Genomic DNA, 22,416 nt, shown 5'->3' with positions numbered 1-22,416 from the left:
AATGAACTTTCGCAAGGTCTTTCTGCAAGATTTTGCCACCGCTCGCGAAGTTTCTGCCGGTGCCTGAGAAACTCCACCGGCGGTCATACGGTCGTGAAAGAACAGTAAGACACACAAAGTAGAACACGTCTGCTCGTTGAAAGATTAAGATTAACGCCATTGATCTGTGGAGGATCTGCCGCGGTTTGAGGGCCTGCCGTCCACCCATTTCTGCTTCTGCTGGTGGTGGTTCCCACGGCTGAAGGCTGCTATCCACCTGCTGTTAGAGGCCTACTCCCACCTGTTGGGTGCTACTGTGCGGGGAAGGCCTGGTCTGGAGATACCGTGGAGAAACCGGAGTGTTGCCACACTGCTGCTTGCCTATTTCCTTGCTGCTGTCCTGACGTGGTTTTGCTTCGGGAACACCGTGGATGCTGTTGAGCTGGACTGGGAAAATGGCAAATGTCGTGTTTCTTCTGTGCCTTTTTTTGACTGTGCTGGACAAGGAGAAGTTCGCTAGTCATCCTGAAAATTCTGCTGGATTCGGGTCCATTCTGCCGCCCGCAGTGGACATCCCCTGTACAGGTTCGGATGGGTTGCACAAACAATTGCTAGTTGCACTGTCGCGGACATTCATTTCGTCAAATGTCTGTCTTTCTCACATGCCTGCCACAATGGTCCTTCAGAATTGTTTTTTGAACTCTAATCTCACTTTTGCGAAGTTTGCTGGTGACTCTAGAACAGCTGAAAATGTATGTGTGTTGATTAAGAGGAAAAGGTGCTTGGTATTTTTATTGTTGTTACTATCAGGAAATGTACAGCCAAATCCGGGTCCACCTGGTAGTTTTAGTCAAATAGCTACTCCTGCTGATTTTATTTCTAGATCGGGGTTAGGTTTAATTCATTTAAATGTGCGCAGTCTGTTACCTAAATTAGATTTTGTCCGTATTTGGGCGAGTTCAACTGATGCTGATGTCATTGTCTTATCAGAAACGTGGCTAGACAAATCGATCTTGGCCACTGACATTTACATAAATGGTTACAATGTATATCGCACTGACCGTCCTAAAAAAGGTGGTGGCGTTGCCATTTATGTGAAAAATAAGTTTTGTGTAACAAAAATGGTTTCCAAATCTGTTAGTAAACAACTAGAATTTTTAGCTGTGAATGTCGAAGTAACAAAGGGTCAACAGGTCATGGTGGTGGGTTGCTACAGGGCCCCCTCGGCTGTCAAGGACTCCTTATCTTCATTGGCAAAACTGTTATCTCAACTTTCCTACAAGGAAATAGTGCTGCTTGGTGATTTTAATTGGGACTGGTTAACTTCTGTGTCAGAGGATTTTAAAAACCTGTGTACCTCTTTGAACATTACTCAGATTATAGACAGTCCTACTCGCCCAAATATTAAGTCCCCAAATAAATCCTCCTTAATTGATCTCATTTTAACAAATGTTCCATATAAATACTCATCTGTGGGAGTATTTGTTAATGATGTGAGTGACCACTGTGTTGTAGCCACAATTAGGGACACTAAGGTCCAAAAAGTTAAACCACGCATCATCACAAAGAGAGATAAAAAACACTTAGTGGAGCAGGGTTTTTTACATGATCTGTTTGATTTTGATTGGGGAAAAATCGATCTGTGTGCTGATGTAGAAACTGCATGGTCTTATTTTTATCTTGGTTTTATAAAAATTATAGATAAACATGCACCTCTGCGTAAATTTAGAGTGAAGGGACGAAGTCTCCTTCATGAGAGAAACAATGCCTGGGCAAAGGCTAGGAAATCAGGCTCAGAGGTAGAATGGCTACGCTTTAGGCAGCTAAGGAATAGCTTTACTTCAAATGTCAAAAGTGCCAAGTCAAAGTACTATTTGTCAGTTACCACAGAAAACCTGAATAATCCTAGGAAATTTTGGAAAGCCATAAAATCGATTTCCACTGGTGATATCCCAAATGAGCTACCTCCGTGCCTCACCACAGCATCTGGCTCTATATCAGACAGGGCCACCATGCTAAATTGCTTTAATAAGCATTTTGTCTCTTGTGGCTCTCTGTTTGATTCTGTCACTGACTGTGCTTCTGCTTCTGTGAACGCTCCAGTCCTTGACTCTGAACAATGTGGTCTGGAAAACCCTTTCAGTTTTACTCCTTTAACTGTTGGTATTGTCCATGAAGCTTTATCCAGTTAGATCCTAAGAAACCGGCTGGCCCGGACAACGTAGAACCTTTCTTTTTAAAGATAGCTGCAGATTTTATTGCTCCACCTCTTACTTCTCTTTTTAACCTCTTCCTCAGCACAAATACAATTCCTAAAGTATGGAAGTCTGCTTATGTCCTGCCTCTACTGAAAGGAGGGGAGGAAACTATTTTAAATAACTATAGGCCAATCTCTAAATTGTCAGTTTTGGCTAAGGTGCTCGAACGACTTGTGAGTGAACAAGTAAAGGAGTTTTTATGTATAAATGATATCCTGTCTAAACATCAGTCAGGCTTCAGGAAGAAACATAGCACCATCACTGCAACAATGAAAGTGGTAAATGATATTACTAGTATGCTAGATAATAAACAGAGTTGTGCAGCTCTGTTTATTGACCTTTCCAAAGCGTTTGACACCGTTGATCATCGCGTCTTAAAACAGAGGCTACTCAGTACTGGCATATCCAGCCATGCAGTGGGGTGGTTTGTGAACTACCTCTCTGAAAGATCCCAATGGGTTCACTTTGATGGGCTGTCTTCTGAGTGGTTAAACATTGCTAATGGTGTTCCTCAAGGTTCTGTTTTAGGTCCACTTTTATTCTCCATATATATCAACAGTTTAGGTGAAAATGTGGATGAAGCTACTTTACATTTTTATGCGGACGATACCGTGATGTATTGTGCAGGTCCCTCCATTCAGGAGGCGGTTGTTAAATTACAGGCTGTTTTTAACATTATTCAGACTCAGCTCTCTGAACTAAAGCTTCTTTTAAATGTGGATAAAACCAAGATAATGCTCTTTTCAAAAGCTAAAAAGACACCAGAGCCTGTTTTAGATATTGTATCAACGCAAGGAACAAAACTTGAAGTTGTTGCCTGTTACAAATACCTTGGTATCTTGCTTGATGACTGTCTCTCTTTTAAACTTCATGTCAATAACTTGCTTAAAAAACTGAGGGTTAGGCTAGGTTTCTTTTTCAGGAATAAGTCCTGTTTCTCACTTGAGGCCAGGAAAAGGCTAGTCACTGTGACCTTTTTACCTGTGCTGGACTATGGTGATCTGCTGTATATGAATGCACCTGCCAACTACCTGAGCAAACTAGATGCTGCGTATCATAGTGCTCTGAGATTTGTCACAAACTGTAAAGCACTTACTCATCACTGTACATTGTATACCAAGGCAGGTTTACCATCACTCACTGTACGGAGGCTCAGTCACTGGTACACTTTTATCTATAAAGCTATGTTGGGCAAACTCCCGTATTATATCTGTTCATTGATAAAGCAGAAAGTTGCAAGCAGCTATTGTCTGCGATCACAGGATATAGTCTTGTTAGATGTGCCAAGAGTAAGGACTGTCTTAGGTAAGACAGCTTTTATGTGCGCAGCTCCACTTGCTTGGAACAGTCTACAGGCAAAATTGAAATTGAGCATTTTTATTTCTCTGAATGTATTTAAGGCATGTCTAAATGAAATGCTTTCTGACACTCTGGGTATTTGTAAATGTTGAATATGTAAATATGATATCCTCTGTTGTTTGTATGTTGTTTTTATGTTTCATGTGGAACTAAATGATGCAGGTCTCCCTTGTAAATGAGATCGATGATCTCAAGGGACCAATCTGTCTAAATAAAGGTTTGAAATGAAATGAAATGAACAAAGGTAGGTCAAAAAGTGCATAAAAACACAACAAATTAGCATTAATTTAACAGAATCTGAAAAAAAAGTGCATAGTTGTAGCATTACATTTGTTTGCTTTAGAAGTCAAATATTCAGGTTATTTTTTTTTGAACCAGGCACATCACAAAGTGCATTTACTGAATACAATAATAGCAGTCTTAATACATTTCCTGACATACAAAAAAAACAGCTAAAGAGCAATGCAACACAAAGAGGTAGTACTGTAGCAATACTATTTTTTCACTTTTCAAGTAATAACAAAAAAATCATACGTTTTGGTCACATTTGACCCAGACACATTACAAAGTGCATTTAAATTAATACAGAAAGAACTGTCAAACCCTTCAGTGCACAAACCCATAACAAGGGATACGAGTAACTATATGAATGAATACTACACAACACGTCTACTATAGTAAACTAGGTGCTTACTATCACCTCATTTGTGATTTGTCATAGCTGACTTTCTCAATGGGAGAAGGGACATTTTTTGTTTTGAACAAGAGCAGTGATTTTTGGCTCATAGGATATCAATGCAATCCTAAAACATTGGTGAAAAGTGCTGTCAGTCAGGGAGCAGCGAGTGCTACTTTTGATTGAGTTCATGTGTGAAAAGCTTGATTCACATGTGTATGTTGATCCAAACATACTGAGCACACAGATCGCTACTTTCTGAACGTTAGGGAACTGCCGTTTTTTGACATCACTCCAAAACTTCGCTGGCCCGTTAGTGCGCTGCATGTCAATAAGTTCCAGTGTATATTTCCCCTTGTCGATGCAGGGAACCACTTCCTTTGCTCTGGTTCATACGTCCCCCTCTATTGCAACAGTGAAGGGGTCTCTGGCAAAGCCCATCACCTCTGTGGGCAGAGCAAGTCCATCCAATCAACCGGCAAAGTTCTCTTTCAACCTCGCAATGAAATATGTAATCACATCCGTGATTTGTGCCGGAGATGTGATGTGTTTGGGGAGCGTCGGAAAATGCAGCATCCGACCCGTGCTCAAATCGGTCGCGAAAAGGTCCAGCTTGACTTGGATCTGCTCCACAAGATCAATTACCGTTTTGTCTCTGTTTACGCTTCAGAGTTGAGAAATACATGTTTTAGAGTTGCTATCATAGGACCACCGTTACTAGCACCACTAGATGCACTTTCAAAAAACGTGCTGCGTTGTGGTTTGGTGGTTTCTATGCAACGCGGAGTGTTGCGTTCATGGTCTGTACTAGTGTAAGAATTTGGCTACGGGAGGCTGGGCCACTCGGGAGTTGGTTCTGGGCCGCATCTGGCCCGCGGGCCGCCAGTTGAATAGGCCTGGTGTAGAGTCTTGTTGTGATGAGAGGGATACAGGTATTTCATTAAATAAACGTGCTCCCTGGAGGTTAGCTACAGAATTGATATCACAATTTAATCGGAGCTGATCACAAGTTGTCATGACTGATCCAGTCATCTCGATGAGCGTTCGGGCTGTGAATAAACAACTTGTGTTTTACTTTTAGGCTGTCTGAAGGTATGGACAGCTATCAAAGCTACTATACATCACATTAAGAACGATGAACAAATGAAAGTCGGACACAAATATATAATTTAAATGATTTATTGAAGTTTGCAATGTTTTGAACAGGCATCCACACAGTCACCTACTTTGTAATGTTCGATACCTCCCTGTAAGCGTCACGATATCGGACTCTCACCCACAACCTCACATACGAGTACTGAATGTGCAGCAAAGTGATCTTAGGAAGGCAGATATAGCAAAAGATGAACGTAAACGACAAACGATGTTTCTTTCCTGGTAAGTCAACAATGGGTCCTCAATGTACACGCCCCGGATTCCTATGACGAAAATAATAGAATGTCGCCAGTTGTCATGACTCAACTTATACTGTAACACCGGCAACCCGAGAACACAGCTGTTTTTCTCTCTGAACCATATCTCTGCTTGTAACATTACCGCTCCATTGTAATTAAAGTACCCATTTGAACCTTATTCGAGAGACTCCATTGGTTTCATTTATCCTAAGCCTCTCTCCTGGATGGGAGAATAATAACAAAGCTAATAGATTCCACCAGGTCCATCTGCGCTGTGGTCCGTCTGCACCACGGTTTTGTTCCGACCTCCGAACAGCGTCAAACCCCACCGGGCGCGTTTCAGAAGCAGAGCGTCTTGCATGCCAGCTGCAGTTTATGCATAAAGAAAGTAAGGCTACTTTGTACAGACAAAGTTAATAATAATAATTGTAATAGTCCAGTTATAAACAACATGAATTAAAGATGTGTTGCTGCATTTTAGTGGAAAACAAAATGCATTCATCATCATGATTATCCATTATATTATGTACACTGGCCGATGCTCTGGCCGTTCCACTTCCTGCCCGATTCTACTAAACGCCTCGCGTTTCCGTCAAAATAGACGCCTATTTTTAGCGGAGCCCAGCTCTGCAACGCTTCTGAGCGTGGCGCGTCTGGTGGACACACACGCATTTACTAGAGTGGCTGCGATCGCTGTGCACGGCGCGGCGCAGACGTAACGCGGCGCAGACGGACCTGGTGGAATCCAAGCATACAGTCCATTCAATAAAAACACATAACGGAATAAGGCTAGAGCAAAAATATGTAAACACTGCGTAGTAAATACAGGGAGGGGGTAATCACGAGACGAGAAACAGCCGGGCAGGGGAGGAGAACCCTGTAACACAAGTGTTTGATGTGACTCATCAAAGCGAAAATAGCAGAGGATGTAGTTTAGGTGATTCAGGTAGTCTAATGTAAGCACCTGAGCACCAACGTAGTACGCATGTTTAATTTCCTTGCTGGGAAACAGTGCCGGGTAAAGCAGCTTTTCCCTTTAATGGCAAAAGGATCAATTGAACAAGACTTGAGAGGGCTGAGTAGAGTACCGATAGCTAGTGAGAAGCGCCGGTAAGCAAATAAAAGTCATGGTACTCCAAAGAGTAAAATGTGGAAGTGCCGATTCTGCGTACCGGTGAGTACTGGCCCACTTCAAGCACTGCACACCACCATTAAGGCCACCAGTTGCTCTACCCTCACGATATGTCTCATCTACCTTAAATATCCCCATCAATGGCTCCACTGTTCCTGATTCCAAACATATCCATAACATATCATCTGTGAACAAACTCTCCACTTTTGGACGTCATGTTAAATATATCTCAAACACCGAAATATTTTATCTTAGCGCAGAACAAAGACTTGACTGGAGCAACGTTCCATGTTCCACTACAACAGATTAACCAGATCAACAAACAAGCTAAGTAGCCCCTCTCCTCATGGACCTATGAACAGAACTTGGCCTCAGCAGAGTGTAAAAGGACACGGCTAAGCACAGAACTGCTTCACTGCTGTTAATGCACACTACGTGTTGATCTGGCTGCTTCATCAACCCTTTTCTTGGCTCTATGACATTTTAAAGTAAATATGTTAGCATATTTCACTCAGTCCTATTCACACTGACCATCTTCTCTACACTGAAATAAAAAGGGTGTTGGATTCACTGGATTTTAATATGTACATTGGTTGCACATATTAAAAACATGTGTACTTAAAACTATTCCATTATGTTAAAGACACACAACTATTGTATTACTAAATTGTTATGTTAATGTGAATATTTCCTTTAATATTAGGTATTCATTAGGGGTGCACCGAATGGGAAATTCTTGGCCGAAACCGATACCGAAAATAGGAAACAGTTGGCCGAAAACCGAATGCCGAAAGGCCGAAAATGATTAATAGAAATATATATATATATATATATATATATATATATTGTATACATTTTTTACCAATGTTGTTCAGCTACCTGATTATGGAAAAAGACATGATTATGGCAAAACTTAACTTAAATAATAATCACTATTATGGGTCCATAAAACATTTATTCAGCACTTTTGAATGCATACAGTACATTAATTCCAAGTCAAGTGCATTTTCTTTTCTCTGTAGGATAACTACAACAAAGTGCATTCAGAACAAAGCCAAGGTGCTTTAAAACTGCATAAACATCTAGGCCAGTAGGCCTACACCAAAATAGTGTAAATAAAGACTAACAGCCAGGCCTTCAACAACAACAAATGCACCTATACATTTGGTAACCTAACGTGTTGTTGTGATGACGTAATCAAAACGCGGCGACAAGCACGGCGCGCGACCATGCTCGCGGCTGGCTCACAGCCAACATGTCTGCCGCTTGGAGATATTTAAAAATATCAGAGAGAGAGGTGCGGATTGCGATTTGTAAAACGTGTTCAGCTGACATTTCTCGAGGGGGTGTAACTGCAAAGACTTTCACCACTTCCGGATTACTCCACCACTTGAAATCAAAACACCCGGACAAATATGCAGAGTATGATCAACGTAACCCTGTTCTCTGACATTCTGTGATATTTTTTCGGTGCTAAAACCCTTTGGCCGAATATTCGGTGCATCCCTAGTATTCATTTACATACTGTCCCGCTAGGGCAGGGATATTCAACTAAAATTCAACGAGGTCCAGTTGGAGGAAATCTCCCCATGCAAAGGTCCGGAACATCAACATGTCCAACTTGCTTTATGAATTAGTGTGATATTGTAGAAGCCTGTAGCGTTATCAACGTCTGCATGTAATCAACAACTGACTGTATCAGGGTTGGGGAAAAATAAGACCCAAATGAAGATTGAGGAGGGAAGCAGGTTTCAAAATGAAACAAAAGGCGAGCTTTATTTACAAAACCTGAAAAAACGAGAATCCATGAACAGGTACTGTAGCACGAGGTAGCATCCAAACAAAAGGTGACTGTGACCAACATGAAGGGAGACATGAACGACAAATAATGAACCAACACCGAACACAGGAAGAGACAAGACTAAATACAGGGAGGGGTAATCACGAGACGAGAAACAGCCGGGCAGGGGAGGAGAAACACAAAGGCAACAGGTGAACACAATCAGACAATCAGACACACCAGGGAAACTAACGACAGGGAGGAAGACAAGACACAGGGAGAACAGAATTGCAAAATAAAACCATGACAAGAGAGACCAAACTAAAACTGTGACATAAAACTAAGATTGTGACAGACTGCCAATCAAATAAAGAAAGTACAATTCAAAAACAACAATATTTATTGTCAATTAACATTGAACTATACATATATACAGTAAATACTGTGGATATGTGTAATGTTCCTCTCGGGCTGCATTTAAAAATAAAATAGAGAAAATAAATAAAATAGCTTTTGAAAATGTGTGCATCTTAAAAGTGCTTAATTTTAGATAAATAAAATAAAGTGTAGCAGCAGCTTGAGTTTCCCTTTTTCTTTGTTAACCGTTTCACATCATCACTTCACAGTTTCAGACGATTATTGAACAATATCAGTCTTTACACATCATAACAATTGAACAGTTTTAAAGTTTCTCTTTCTTTCCCTCTTATATTGCAGTCTCTCACTCACTTTTTTTTTATTCAGTGCGAGAATTGAGCTTGAGCTTGTCCTGCCAGGAGTTTAAATCTGGGCTGAAATGGTGTCAGGGCCATTCTCATACAGACACATGCAGGTGCTCATTGGTTAGCTTCGGTTAGCCTGCCCTGGAACGATATTTAGTTTTAGTCGACTGATCATATTGGGCTCTGAGACTGCTTATTTTTTGTGACCTCAGTTCTGACTTGAGAGGGAATGTTTGGTCAAACACTTTGTCTTTTGTCTCATAGTGGCGTTTTGGCACTTTTACAGAGCACTTTTCTCTGAACAAAAGATACACACTGGCTCTGTGCTCCCAGTGGGCAGGATGAACATGAATGAGTCCGTCCACTCAGGGTTAAAAGCTCTGTTCTCACTGTCCACTTTCCTCTTCTTGGAGAGCGCCATGTGTAATTATTTGTCTCTCCCTGTCTGCCGCTAACACGCCTGTTCACTCTCCTCTCCGCTTCTCTCCCTGTATCGCGAATTATTCTCTTCACTCACTTTCCTCTCCGCTTCTCTCTGCCGCGCTCTCATCTCTTCTTCTGTGTCTCTCTCCCTGTATCGCTCACTCGTCTCTTTCGCCCCCTGTCCGCGGCGGTTAAAATATAATCACCCCGTCAAAATTGAAATCCCCTATTCATGTATTGATTATACAGTGGGGCAAAAAGGTATTTACTCAGCCACCAATTGTGCAAGTTTTCCCACTTAAAAAGATGAGAGAGGCCTGTAATTTTCATCCTAGGTACACTTCAACAATGAGAGACAGAATGATTTCTGGCTCTCACAGACCTGTAACTTCTTCTTTAAGAGCCTCCTCTGTCCTCCACTTGTTAACTGTATTAATGGCACCTGTTTGAACTCGTTATCAGTATAAAAGACACCTGTCCACAACCTCAAACAGTCACACTCCAAACTCCACTATGGCCAAGACCAAAGAGCTGTCAAAGGACACCAGAAACAAAATTGTAGACCTGCACCAGGCTGGGAAGACTGAATCTGCAATAGGTAAGCAGCTTGGTGTGAAGAAATCAACTGTGGGAGCAATTATTAGAAAATGGAAGACATACAAGACCACTGATAATCTCCCTCGATCTGGGGCTCCAAGCAAGATCTCACCCCGTGCTGTCAAAATGATCACAAGAACGGTGAGCAAAAATCCCAGAACCACACGGGGGGACCTAGTCAATGACCTGCAGAGAGCTCGGACCAAAGTAACAAAGGCTACCATCAGTAACACACTACGCCGCCAGGGACTCAAATCCTGCAGTGCCAGACGTGTCCCCCTGCTTAAGCCAGTACATGTCCAGGCCCGTCTGAAGTTTGCTAGAGAGCATTTAGATCAGGGTGGGCAACTTTGATGGTGGTGGGGGCCACATCATTGATGTACTCGCCACCAGGGGGCTGCAGATTCACTTGGAACACACACACAAATTCCATGTGTTGTATGTAATTATTAACACATATACTAAGTCTGACATCTTCATTGACATTTTACAATCAAAGGGAACATCCCCAAAAAATGGGAACATCCTCCAATAAGCTCACTAAACAAATATCAGTTCACAGAAATATTATTTAATTTTTACAAGTGGCATGTTTGTATAGCTTGGTTTCACTTGACGTCACACCGCTGCGTTCCTTTGGCGCGAAATTCCATTGGAGGTCAGGAAGTAATTTTCTACAGAGGATTTAGCTGTTGTTACCATTGTGAAAATGCCGGTGTGTTGTGTAGTATATGGTTGTTCCAATCGATCCGGCCGAGAGAAAAACAAGAGGTTTTACCGAGTGCCGAAGGTTGTCTTCCATAAAGCTGAGCAATTTAAGAAGCTAACCGAAGAACGCCGGAAAAAATGGCTTTCAAACCTACATCTGCGGTCGGGAGGAGCAGAGTCGTCTAATGCACGTGTCTGCAGCGACCACTTCATCAGAGGTATTAGCTAACTTGGTTTTTGTGGCTTTGTTTATGTATTATTGGGTTGTGGTTAAATGCTTATTTACTTAGTAATACTGATCATGTTTAAGTTACCTGTAGTCTAATATGGACTTTGTTGGGACTTTTTAGGGTGCCCTAGCGCTTTGGGTGACGTTGAGTCGGTAGACTGGGCTCCCACTGTTAGCCTTGGTTACCACACAACAAGTAAGCCCAGATCAGAGGCATCTCTTCGACGAGAGCAGAGGATGGAGCTCAAGGAAGACCAACAAAGACAATCAGAATGTGCAGAGGCTTTGTTGGATCTCCTGCAGACAACCGAGAGCCCAGAACCGACGCAGCCCCCGTCTGACAGCCCACAACCAGAGGACACCAGTGGGATATTATATGACCAACAAGGTAAATTAACCACCAGCATTATTATTAAATATTACAAATGTGATTGTCAGAAAATGAATGCAAATTTTGAATTAGGTTTAGGTTTAGAAAATAGAGTACTAACTTGAGAATCTGCAATAATTGGAACAGAGAACTTGCATGTCTGTAAAAAGGTTATCAAAAAGATAACTTCACAACAATTCACATTCATATTTGACTATTTTAAATAACTAATTATGCTTGCTACTGCTATATTGTATGCAGATGCAGGATGCCAGACTGATTTAACGATGGAGGACATCGAGAGGATGGAGGATGTTCTGAGACAGAACACAACAGAGCTGGGAGATCTTCGGACAAAGGCACTGGATACAAAGTTCAACCAGGAGTCCTTTGAGAACAACGAAGAGAAGACAAAGTTTTACACCGGGCTCCCCAACTTCTTAGTTTTACTTCAGGTTTTTCAACTGTGCGAGCCCTACATCACCTGTGGCCCTATGTCTGTGCTCCAAATTTGAACAGTTCATTTTAGTTTTTGCTGAGGCTGAATCTCCCTCTGAAAGATTTGGCTTTCAGGTTCAACCTCTCTCTCTCCACTGCTTCTAGAATTTGGAATAAGTTAATTGACATACTTCATGAGAGTACAGAATTTATAATTGAGTGGCCAGAGCGACATGTACTTCAAGCTACAATGCCAATGGGATTCAGACAGGCATTTGGATGTAGAGTTGCTGTGATTGTTGACTGTTTTGAAGTTTTTATTGAGAGTCCCTCTAATTTACTAGCTAGAGCACAAACATGGTCCAACTACAAGCTTCACCATACTGTTACATTTCTGATTGGTGTTGCTCCCCAAGGCTATGTCACTTACATATCTTGTGCCTGGGGAGGAAGAGTTAGTGATAAACAGATCACAATACAGAGTGGGCTGCTAAAAAACCTGTTACCTGGAGATATTGTCCTAGCAGACCGTGGGTTCGATATTGGCGATAGTGTGGGATTTTACTGTGCTTCACTAAAGATGCCTGCATTCACCAGGGGGAAAAGTCAGCTGTCAGCATACAAGGTGGAAGAGACAAGAAAAATAGCTAATGTGCGTATTCATGTCGAAAGACTCATAGGATTAGTCAGAAGAAAATATCAGATTCTGCAAAGCAGGGCTGTGCCCATAGAGCACATGCTAACAAAACCAGGTGAGGCACTAGCATTAATTGACAAGATTGGGGTTATTTGCTGTGCCTTGTCTAATCTGTCAGTCGTCCCATTGGAGTAAAGTCATGGAGCTGTAGTCTTGTAAATAAGAAACCATGTATTATTCAGTATCATTTAATCTTTTCAGTAAACATCTTTTTGTGTGTTGTAAATTGTGTAGCCCTACTCAATATACAACTTTCATCTACATTCAGGCTTAATTCATTCAACAATATTCTAGAGATGACAATTGGTCTGGTGACGCTCCCATGTATGGCCATTGAGGGTTATTGTAAATGTAAATAAGAAACCATGTATTATTCAGTCTTCTTAGTATCATTTAATCTTTTCAGTAAACATCTTTTTTACAATAGCAATACATCACACAGCCCTACTTCCTCTAGTGAGTGTGGTCAGTGAATATGAAGGTGCTGTAATGCAGGTTAAAGAGCTGCCACTGTGCAAATAATAATGCAACAAGGAGAGAACCACAACTTCCGCTCACAACAAAGTCTTCTGTCACCATGGGGCAGCCAATCAGATCCAAGGAGCAGATGAATGGTTCAGAGGTTTTTGGATCTATTCCGGCGAGGCTCGATGTAGTATGGCCCAAACCTGATGAGCATGACATATTTACCATTTATGCAGGTATTTGTGCCTACTGTAAGCTGCTTAAATGTGGACATGGGTCTATATTAAGTTCAGTGCACTCACCTCTTCTCGTACAACAGGTTGGACACCATGCTCATGAAGGTCTTGGGATTAATCTGGCGACCCTCCTTCAGCTCGTACAGGTTCAGTCTGAATTTAAGCCTCTGGGATCTACACACAAGGCAAAGACGTCCATCAATCCTCAGATATTTACATTGAATTCAGTCATCACAAATTTAACTTATTTCAAAGCTATGGATAGCAGAATTTCTAATAACGTTTTCTCCCCTATTTATTAGAATGCATAGTAATACTATTCAACTACAACACTTTTGTTGTTGGCATAAACATTATAGGTGTAGTATTGTACTTGACACTCAAGGCTTTCTCTAAATGGGAAGTCTTACTTAGTCTAGATCTGAGAGTTGTAGCTTTATAGAGTTGTAAATCAATCCTGTCATCATAGTACCCCGGTGTTCACAACTGTTTAGCCACTTTGAGAGAACAAGGTGGAGGTCTACACACTCACACTGTCTGAACATCAGTGGCCAGTCCTGCCAGCCCAATATACAGCTTATCTCCCATGGGGAAGATCTTCTGGAAGTCTATGGTGACCATCTGAGCCTGGATGCCAAACCTCCGATCCGCTGCTATCGCCACACAGTTCTTCCCTCGCATGGCCATGACAGCCCCTCCGTTATAGGACATAATAGACTGGATGAAGAAGGAGAAACATAAGAAGAGTTAAGTTAGTCAGAGCTTAAACCATTGATAGATCAAACAACTGATTAAAGAGACAAATCAAACTATTTAAACATAAAGCTAATTTTCAAGCACATTCATTGAAATTAAAATTAAGTTTAAGTTGAGGCCCTTCTATACAGCATAACATGTAAAGAATATCCTAAGAATATGTATTATTTGCAACATGCAAATAAGATACTGAATAATGTTGTCCTCAAAATAAATGACTGAAATCTATGTATTTCATTTAAGGACCAAAAACATGACTCAGGGTTATTTCCAACCACCCAAATGTGTAAACATGGAGCATAACGTTCATCTAAAATCATTTCAACGATCAAAAGAAATAAAAGTAAGATAAAATAAAAAGTGTAGTTGTAGAACATTATTATTGAACCAAAGTCTTTTTATCCCGCGTTATACATGTTTAAATGTAATGATGTATAGTGAAACCTCGTTGCTGGGTTGTTGAAGTTGTTGCAGTTGTCTGCTGTCAGTGGACTCACATTAACAAATTGGTGACTAGCTTAGGAGGTTGAAGCTTTAGCTAACCAAACTAGCAATGTCTAATTAACCAAACGTTAGCTGATGTTGACCCAAACGCAACATCAGCCCTTTAAGTGAATCGGATTTATTGAATCATAATGCAATTAAAGTGAATTCGGGGAATGATTGTAACAGTTAAGTTAGCCTACAAGACACAACGTTAGCTCGTGTGAAGCTAGGTAAGCTAAGTATGTAGCATTGCAGCTATGCCCCGGCTACCATCACAATTAAATGTTTTGTATAATTAACTACAACATTGAATGTATTGAAACGTTTAGAGTTGTGGGATTGAAGTTACTTGCAACCCCAAACTTAAAATATGTTTTCATTGAATATTTGCTAAGTTTAAGAAGGATGGAGAAGTCTATAAGCTAGCTGGCTACCAACATTAGCCTAGCCATCTCTTGTAACTGTTACCCTTAAATACTAGTTACATTTGAACATTTACCTAAAAACACATTGGCATGTAATGTCTGGTGCTCTTACCATTGTGAGTGTGTTGTGATTTTTTCACGATATCTGCGGCGTGCAGGTTCATTTAATTGTTTGACATAGTCGGTGTCCTCCATGATTCCTGCGTTGATGAATGATTGTGTTTTCACTTCCTGACCTCCACTTGAATTTCGCACGTCATAGAAGTCACGTGACTGAAACCAAGCTATTGAACAGGTTATTAAACAGTGGAATTAAACTATTGGAAAGCACGGAAAATGTGTGTGCATTGAGATTAACCATTAAGATGACATACACATGAAGTCATAAACACTAACCCAGACATTAGTTGTCTAACTTGAACCTAAAACACTTGTAGCCAGTCTCTGCATTCCCCTTATTCCACAATAAGGGGAATGTCAACACAGACACCTGTCAGCCCGCACTCTGCTGTTCCTCAGCGCCACTCCCCCTCCCTCCCGCTGAAATAATGAATGAAAAGCGTAGTAATCCTAATGTTTATAAATTAATCTGAGGGCCGTTAAAAGAGGAGGTGGGGGCCGCCATTTGCCCATCCCTGATTTAGATGATCCAGAAGAGGATTGGGAGAATGTGATATGGTCAGATGAAACCAAAATAGAACTTTTTGGTAAAAACTCAACTAGACGTGTTTGGAGGAGAAAGAATGCTGAGTTGCATCCAAAGAACACCATACCTACTGTGAAACATGGGGGTGGAAACATCATGCTTTGGAGCTGTTTTTCTGCAAAGGGACCAGGACGACTGATCCGTGTAAAGGAAAGAATGCATGGGGCCATTTATCGTGAGATTTTGAGTGACAACCTCCTTCCATCAGCAAGGGCATTGAAGATGAAACGTGGCTGGGTCTTTCAGCATGACAATGATCCCAAACACACCGCCCGGGCAACGAAGGAGTAGCTTCGTAAGAAGCACTTCAAGATCCTGGAGTGGCCTAGCCAGTCTCCAGATCTCAACCTCATAGAAAATCTTTGGAGGGAGTTGAGAGGTTGTGTTGCCCAGCGACAGCCCCAAAACATCACTGCTCTAGAGCAGGGGTTCCCAAAATGGGGGTCGCGAGATGATTTCAGAATCCTCTTGATGTGACCCCTGAGGTGTTTTAAAAAAAATAATAATAATTAAAATATATTTTTTAATTATTATTATTTGTATTATTATTAATAATAATAACGTGTGCATAGACATTTTGTATTATGTAAGCCTGTCCAATAGGTAAGCGGGACAAATAAAGGAATTTTGATTCTCACAGATTTACGACAGTATCATTTGCAGCTCAAAGGTCACTTTACAGCACCACAGTAAATATCAGAGACGTAAAACACACATCAACTATACTAGTATATTTCTTCTGAACAACTCTTTAATACATTTTTCAAAATGAAACGTTGGTTAATACCAACTAGTGAGAAGGCAGACAGGCCAACGGAGAAGGCAGCGGAGGAGAGCGGAGAGCCGCCATCACAAAGGCCGTCGACTTCTTGCGCGGGAAGAGGAGAAGGAGGAGGAGGAGACGACAACCGTAAGGCGGTCCATAAGCAGTCAGACCAGCCTTCATCCAAGTGTCGCAAGTATCGAGAGGAATACATCCAGTACAGATTCACATGCCTCATTATCAATGAAGCACCACATCCCCAATTTGTAGTGTGCACTGAGGTTCTTGCACATGAGAGCTTAAAGCCCGTAAACATGCTCAGACATTTAAACACGAAGCACCCCTCTCTCGCTACTAAACCAGCAGATTTTTTCCGCCGAAAGCAGAGAGAATTGCAAGGCCAAAAGAAAGTTATAACTAACCAAGCAACAATCCCTACCAAGGCTCAAAAGGCATCATATGAGGTGGCATATTTAATTGCACAGGCAAAAAAGCCACACATAATCGGGGAAACCCTAATTAAACCTGCTGCTATCGCTATGAGTAGGGCAATGCATGGGGATAAACAGGCACGGGAGCTGGAAGCAGTGCCGCTGTCTGACGGGACCATATGCCAGCGCATCACGGACATGGCCCAGGATATCAAGTGTCAGCTGATTGACAGAGTGAAGAAAGGGAAATATGCTTTACAGTTAGACGAATCCACAGATATGTCAAACTCTGCCCAACTGCTTGTTTTCGCCAGATACAGTTTTGATGGAAATCTTGATGAGGACATGCTGTTTTGCACCCCGCTGGAGCTAAAGTGCAGAGGCGAGGACATTTTCACAAAACTTGACAACAAAATAAAAGAAGAGGGACTGTCTTGGGATGAGTGCATCGGTGTGTGTACAGATGGTGCTGGACCAATGCTGGGGAAAAAGAGAGGACTAAAAGCAAGAGTCTTACAAGTTGCGCTCCACGTTATCTTTACGCACTGTATTATCCACAGAGAAGCTCTAGCGAGTAAAACGCTTGACTCAGAGCTTAAAAGCGTTCTTGAGACGGCGATAAAAATGGTCAACTACATAAAATCCCGTCCACTCAATACCAGGCTGTATCTCTGCAACGAACTGGGATCGGAGCATCAGGGCCTGCTGTTCCACACAGAAGTCAGGTGGCTTTCAAGGGGAAATGTTCTCAGCCGCCTGTATGAACTGCGGGGCGAGGTGCGCTTATTTCTCACGGAACATGGGTCCCAGCTCGCTGACCACCTGACAGACCCTGACTGGTTAACAAGGCTGGCATACTTGTCTTGCATATTTGACAGACTGAACGGACTTAACCTGTCATTGCAAGGTGAAAACACAAGCATCATGTCCTTGAATGATCAAATCTGCGCATTCAAGAGGAAAGTGGATCGCTGGACTGCGCGGGTTGAAATGGGCAGGATTGACATGTTTCCTGAGCTGGAGGAATTCATAGAGGAAAATGATCTTAGTGTTAACTCTGTGAAGAAGTCTATCACTACCCACCTGCAAGCCCTCCTGGAACACTTTAACAAGTATTTCCCAGAGGAAGCAGCTCCGGAAAAATATGACTGGATAAGATCACCATTTACCTTAACGACCGCAAGTCATCTGTTATCCGACATGGAGGACTCACTGACTGAACTGTCAAGTGACCGCACATTAAAGACAGCTTTTAATGCGAAGACGCTTGCTGAGTTCTGTATTTCAGTCGAGAGGGAATACCCACAGCTTTCCAAGGCCGCGATGGACGTTCTGACGCCGTTTGGCTCCACATACCTGTGCGAAAAGACTTTCTCGGCACTGACATACATAAAAAACAAACACAGATCTCGTCTAAACGTGGAGGATGATCTCCGATTGGCCGTCTCCAAAATTAAGTCCAGGATGGATTTGCTGTGCTCCATGCATATTGACCACCCGTCTCATTAGGTGAGATTAACGCTGAAACATAGCGTATTCCCCAAATGTAAATATGCACCGCAACAATGTTCATATGTTTATTAGTTATTATTACCTTTTATGTCTTTAAAGTTTGCACAGCAACAATGTTCATATGTTTATTACCTTTATGTATTTTTACAGTTTGCACCGCAGCAATGTTCATATGTTTATTACCTTTATGTAATTCCCTCAGTACAGACGACAGCAACGAGTTTTTAATTTACTGGCAGGATTTATTTGGTTCATCCAGACCGTGAAAACTGTAATCAAAAAACATAATACACAAATACAATAATCACTAGTCAAAATAATAACAAAACATACAGTAATATCCCAACATTGTCCTGGTAATGTCGTCACTTTCAATTAGGCTACTGTATACACAATACACTTTGGTTACATATAATTCAACAAAACACAAAGACCAATCTAACTAAGCCCAACATGTGTTAGCCCTTAGCTGTATAAAAACAATTTAATACAAACAAGAACAGAAAACACACACAAAAAACGTCAGCAAAGTATACCTTAGTAGCTGCATTGCATGAGGAAAATTGTGTAGCTTGGTATTACTCTGTACGATTGTTTATCTTGATGCTAAGAGCTATTTTGCAGATGCATCAGCACTTAAAAACATGTACTAAATCAGCGGACTTTTCGGATGAGTGTTACGCTAAAGTATGTCCTGAAGGAAACAGGCGATATAAAAACAAAGGTTCCGCCTTAGAGAACTTTGGTTCCTACCAAAATAAATAACTCAGAAATACTGCGCTGACTGACACAGAGGCAGTTACACTCCCACCAAAACATATCACATGTATATGATTTCTTCAACTATTGAGAGCCAACATACTGCGTAGAAAAGATAAACAAAAAAAAACTAAACTTCAGTCCTTGGCTTCCCAGAGAACGATCACCATGACTGCACCTGTAGTGAGACAGATAGAGAGATAGAGGGGAGGAAAAGAAAGAGAGAGGCCGGAGTCTTCAGTCTGCTTCCATCAGCGTCACCGTCTTATGGATGGGCCTTTCCAGGTGGACAGGTTTGGAGATACGCTTTCCTTTCTCATCAAGGGTTGAGTCGCTGATGAGCAACTTGAGTCTTCGCACCTTCCCATCCTTTCCTGGGTACACTTCGATAACCTTTGCCATCCTCCACTGGTTACGTGGTGTAGTATCATCTTGCAGGAGTACAACATTGCCGACCTTTGCATTCCTGCGATCTTTGGTCCACTTTTGTCTCTGTTGGAGGCTCAGGAGGTACTCCTTCTTCCATCTTGTCCAGAAGTGGTTGGATAAGAATTGAACTCGACGCCATCTCTTGCGTAGGTGGATTTTCTTTGACGAACTTCCCAGGAGGTGGAGCGAGTATCGTGGACTTCATGGTCAAAATGTGGTTTGGTGTCAGGGGCTCTGAACTGGATGAATCAGAAGCCACGCACCACTGCACACCGAGTTCTCTTTCCATGTGCAGTTCACCCAGTGCCATGTCCTTGTCTTTGGCAGCTGCAGCACATTCTTCTTTTGGGATTGTGTCTAGGACCTTCTTGCTGTTAGAGATAAACTTATGCAGCCGGAGTTTGCCTGTGCTGCAAAGCTCTCTTGCTTCTTTCACCAGTTGGATCCCTTGGTCTTCAGATGCTACACTTGACAATCCATCATCAACGTAGAAGTTCCGTTGAATGAACTTTATGGTGTCGTCACTAAAGTTTCCTTGTCCTTCAGCAGCGACATGCTTCAGCCCATAGTTGGCACAGCCAGGTGACGATGCTGCACCAAACAAGTGGACCTTCATCCGATAGATGGAAGGTTGGCTTTCGAGATCTCCATTGTCCCACCAAAGGAACCGCAGGTAATCTTGGTCTTCTGCCTTAACATGGAACTGGTGAAACATGCGTTCGATGTCACACATGATTGCCACAGGACCTCTTCGGAAGCGATACAGAACTCCCACCAAGGTGTTTGTCAACTCAGGACCCGTCAGGAGGTGGTCGTTCAAGGACGTTCCTTGGTACTTGGCGGAGCAATCGAAGACAACGCGTATCTTCCCAAGCTTTTGTGGATGATACACCCCATGATGCGGAATGTACCAAGCTGGAGCTTTGTGGATGTCTTCCTCTGGGACCTTTTCTGCATCTCCGCGTCTTATGGTCTCATCCATGAAGGTCTTGTAGTCTTTGTAGTACTGGTCGTTTCTTCTCAGCTTTCTTTCTAGGCACCTGAGACGATGGATAGCACAGATCTTATTATCAGGTAAGTTAGGTCTTTCTTTCTTGAATGGCAGCGGCATTTCGTAATGACCGTCGCTCTTTAACTTGATGCTCTTTTCCATTTTTGACAGGAACCTTAGATCTTCTTGAGAGATGGGGCTGGTCTCCGACGCTCTTTCAACGAAGTCAGACTCCAGCATCTTGATGACATCTGCAGGTAAGAGAACTTCTTTGATCTGTGTCCTACAGACATAGTGCACTTCCTTTGTGAGGTCTGAAGAGGACGGTAGACCTGGCATCACTTGCTTCACCATGACTTGGTGACTTATTCCAATTGCATCTCCATAGTTGAGACACGGGTTGCCATATCCCACTACACTCCAGCCCAAGTCTGTCTTCTGTGCAAACGGCTGGTGTTCCTCACCAGGCACCACTTGTCTTGGAACGAGGGCTTGGGCACAGTTGTAGCCAATTAACAGGCCGACATCACAGCTTTGCTGAGGAGCGATCTCATCTGCAATGTGTTCAAGATGAGGCCATGCTTTCGCCGTATCTGGTGTGGGAATATGGTCTCTGTTTGCAGGGATAAACTCTCTTGAGTAAGTCACTGGAAGAGTGATTATCTTGTCTGAATAAAAACCTCTAACTTGTAGACCAGCTAGCTTCCGACAGGACACGATTGTGTTTCTTGAAGCCAACGTGGAGAGGTTTAGCTGAACTGGTTCACTCTTAGCATTGAGAGCCTTCGCTGTCTCGTCGAGGATAAAGGTTGTGTCACTTTGTGTATCAAGGAGTGCGTACACCAGAACTTCACGACTTGGCACACTTGTAGATGACACCCACACTGGAATTATTGTGGAGGTATGAGTGTCTCCAACATTCTGGATGACTCTAAGTGCCGTCGCCTCACGTGATGGTCTCTCTGACTGGTCTTGTGACTGTTCATTCTTCATTTCTTTGTACTCTTCTTTGTCTTTGTCACTGTACCTTGCTCTGTCAGATCTTGTAGACATCCTTTCTTCCTTGGTGCGATCGTCATGAAGACAAGTTGGGTGTCTTCTCTCACAGGTGTCGCAGCTGTCTCTTTCTCTACAATCTTTAGATCGGTGGCCAAAATTGAGACAGCCAAAACACAATTTATTTTCTTGAACAAACTTGATTCGCTCCAAGATTGTCCCTTGCATAAACTTGTAACACCTTTGTAGACTGTGTCCTGCCTTCTCACAGAAGACACAGCTTGTGACGACGGCTTTCTCATCTGAGGTGGTTGCTAACACCTTTGCTCCAGGACCTCCGCTCTTTACACTCTTGTCTGGAATCCTTTCACTTGGCTTAAGAGCATGAAGAGATGTTATTGGGCTGCAAGCGATTTTAGCTTCACGTGTGAGAAACTTGACAAACTGGCTGAAGCTCGGGAACATGTGAGTGTCTTCTTCTGCTTTTATGACTTTCCTATTCCACCTTGAAGTCAACCAGTCTGGGAGTTTAGAGAGAATTTTCTGGTTCTCGTTGCAATCATTAAGTATTTCAAGACCTCTGATCTGAGACATGGCTGCCTCACAGCAGCGCAGGAAGTCGGCGAGTTCTTGAAGTTCCATACTGCCTTTGGAGCTTATCTTGGGCCACGCGTCGAGCTTCTCTCTGAAGGCCTTGGC

At 42.3% G+C, this 22,416-nt stretch overlaps 1 protein-coding gene, 1 long non-coding RNA gene and 1 pseudogene across 3 annotated transcripts in view; 1 reads left to right on the top strand and 2 right to left on the bottom strand.

Moving 5' to 3' along the window:
• The window catches only part of LOC307030768, a 174,417-nt gene that overhangs the window by 140,293 nt on the left and 11,708 nt on the right, over positions 1–22,416 (bottom strand). The window lies entirely within an intron of this gene.
• LOC307029834 (uncharacterized protein) lies at positions 11,061–12,213 on the top strand. The gene is made up of 3 exons (XM_079665921.1): positions 11,061–11,246; positions 11,379–11,645; positions 11,889–12,213. The coding sequence occupies exons 2-3, from the start codon at positions 11,495–11,497 to the stop codon at positions 12,140–12,142; spliced, it is 405 nt and encodes a 134-aa protein (XP_079522047.1). The 5' UTR covers positions 11,061–11,246; positions 11,379–11,494; the 3' UTR covers positions 12,143–12,213.
• On the bottom strand, positions 12,227–15,349 carry LOC307029833 (proteasome subunit beta type-3-like; annotated as a pseudogene). Its single transcript, XR_013810608.1, has 4 exons — positions 15,243–15,349; positions 13,996–14,180; positions 13,530–13,637; positions 12,227–13,430 (listed from the first exon to the last, which is right to left on the bottom strand). The product of XR_013810608.1 is annotated as a proteasome subunit beta type-3-like (transcript).

This window comes from Notothenia rossii (genome assembly GCF_949606895.1).
Source record: "Notothenia rossii genome assembly, chromosome: 2".
Classification (NCBI taxonomy): Eukaryota; Metazoa; Chordata; class Actinopteri; order Perciformes; family Nototheniidae; genus Notothenia; species Notothenia rossii.
The sequence above is the reverse complement of the archived record's forward strand: the minus strand, read 5'-3'. Positions and strand labels throughout refer to the sequence as shown.

Bases quoted from the DNA above. Each gene is read 5' to 3' on its own strand.
- LOC307029834 (XM_079665921.1), top strand. From the start codon at position 11,495: ATGGAGCTCAAGGAAGACCAACAAAGACAATCAGAATGTGCAGAGGCT. The intron at 11,646-11,888 runs GTAAATTAACCA...TATTGTATGCAG, and splicing joins GATATTATATGACCAACAAG to ATGCAGGATGCCAGACTGAT.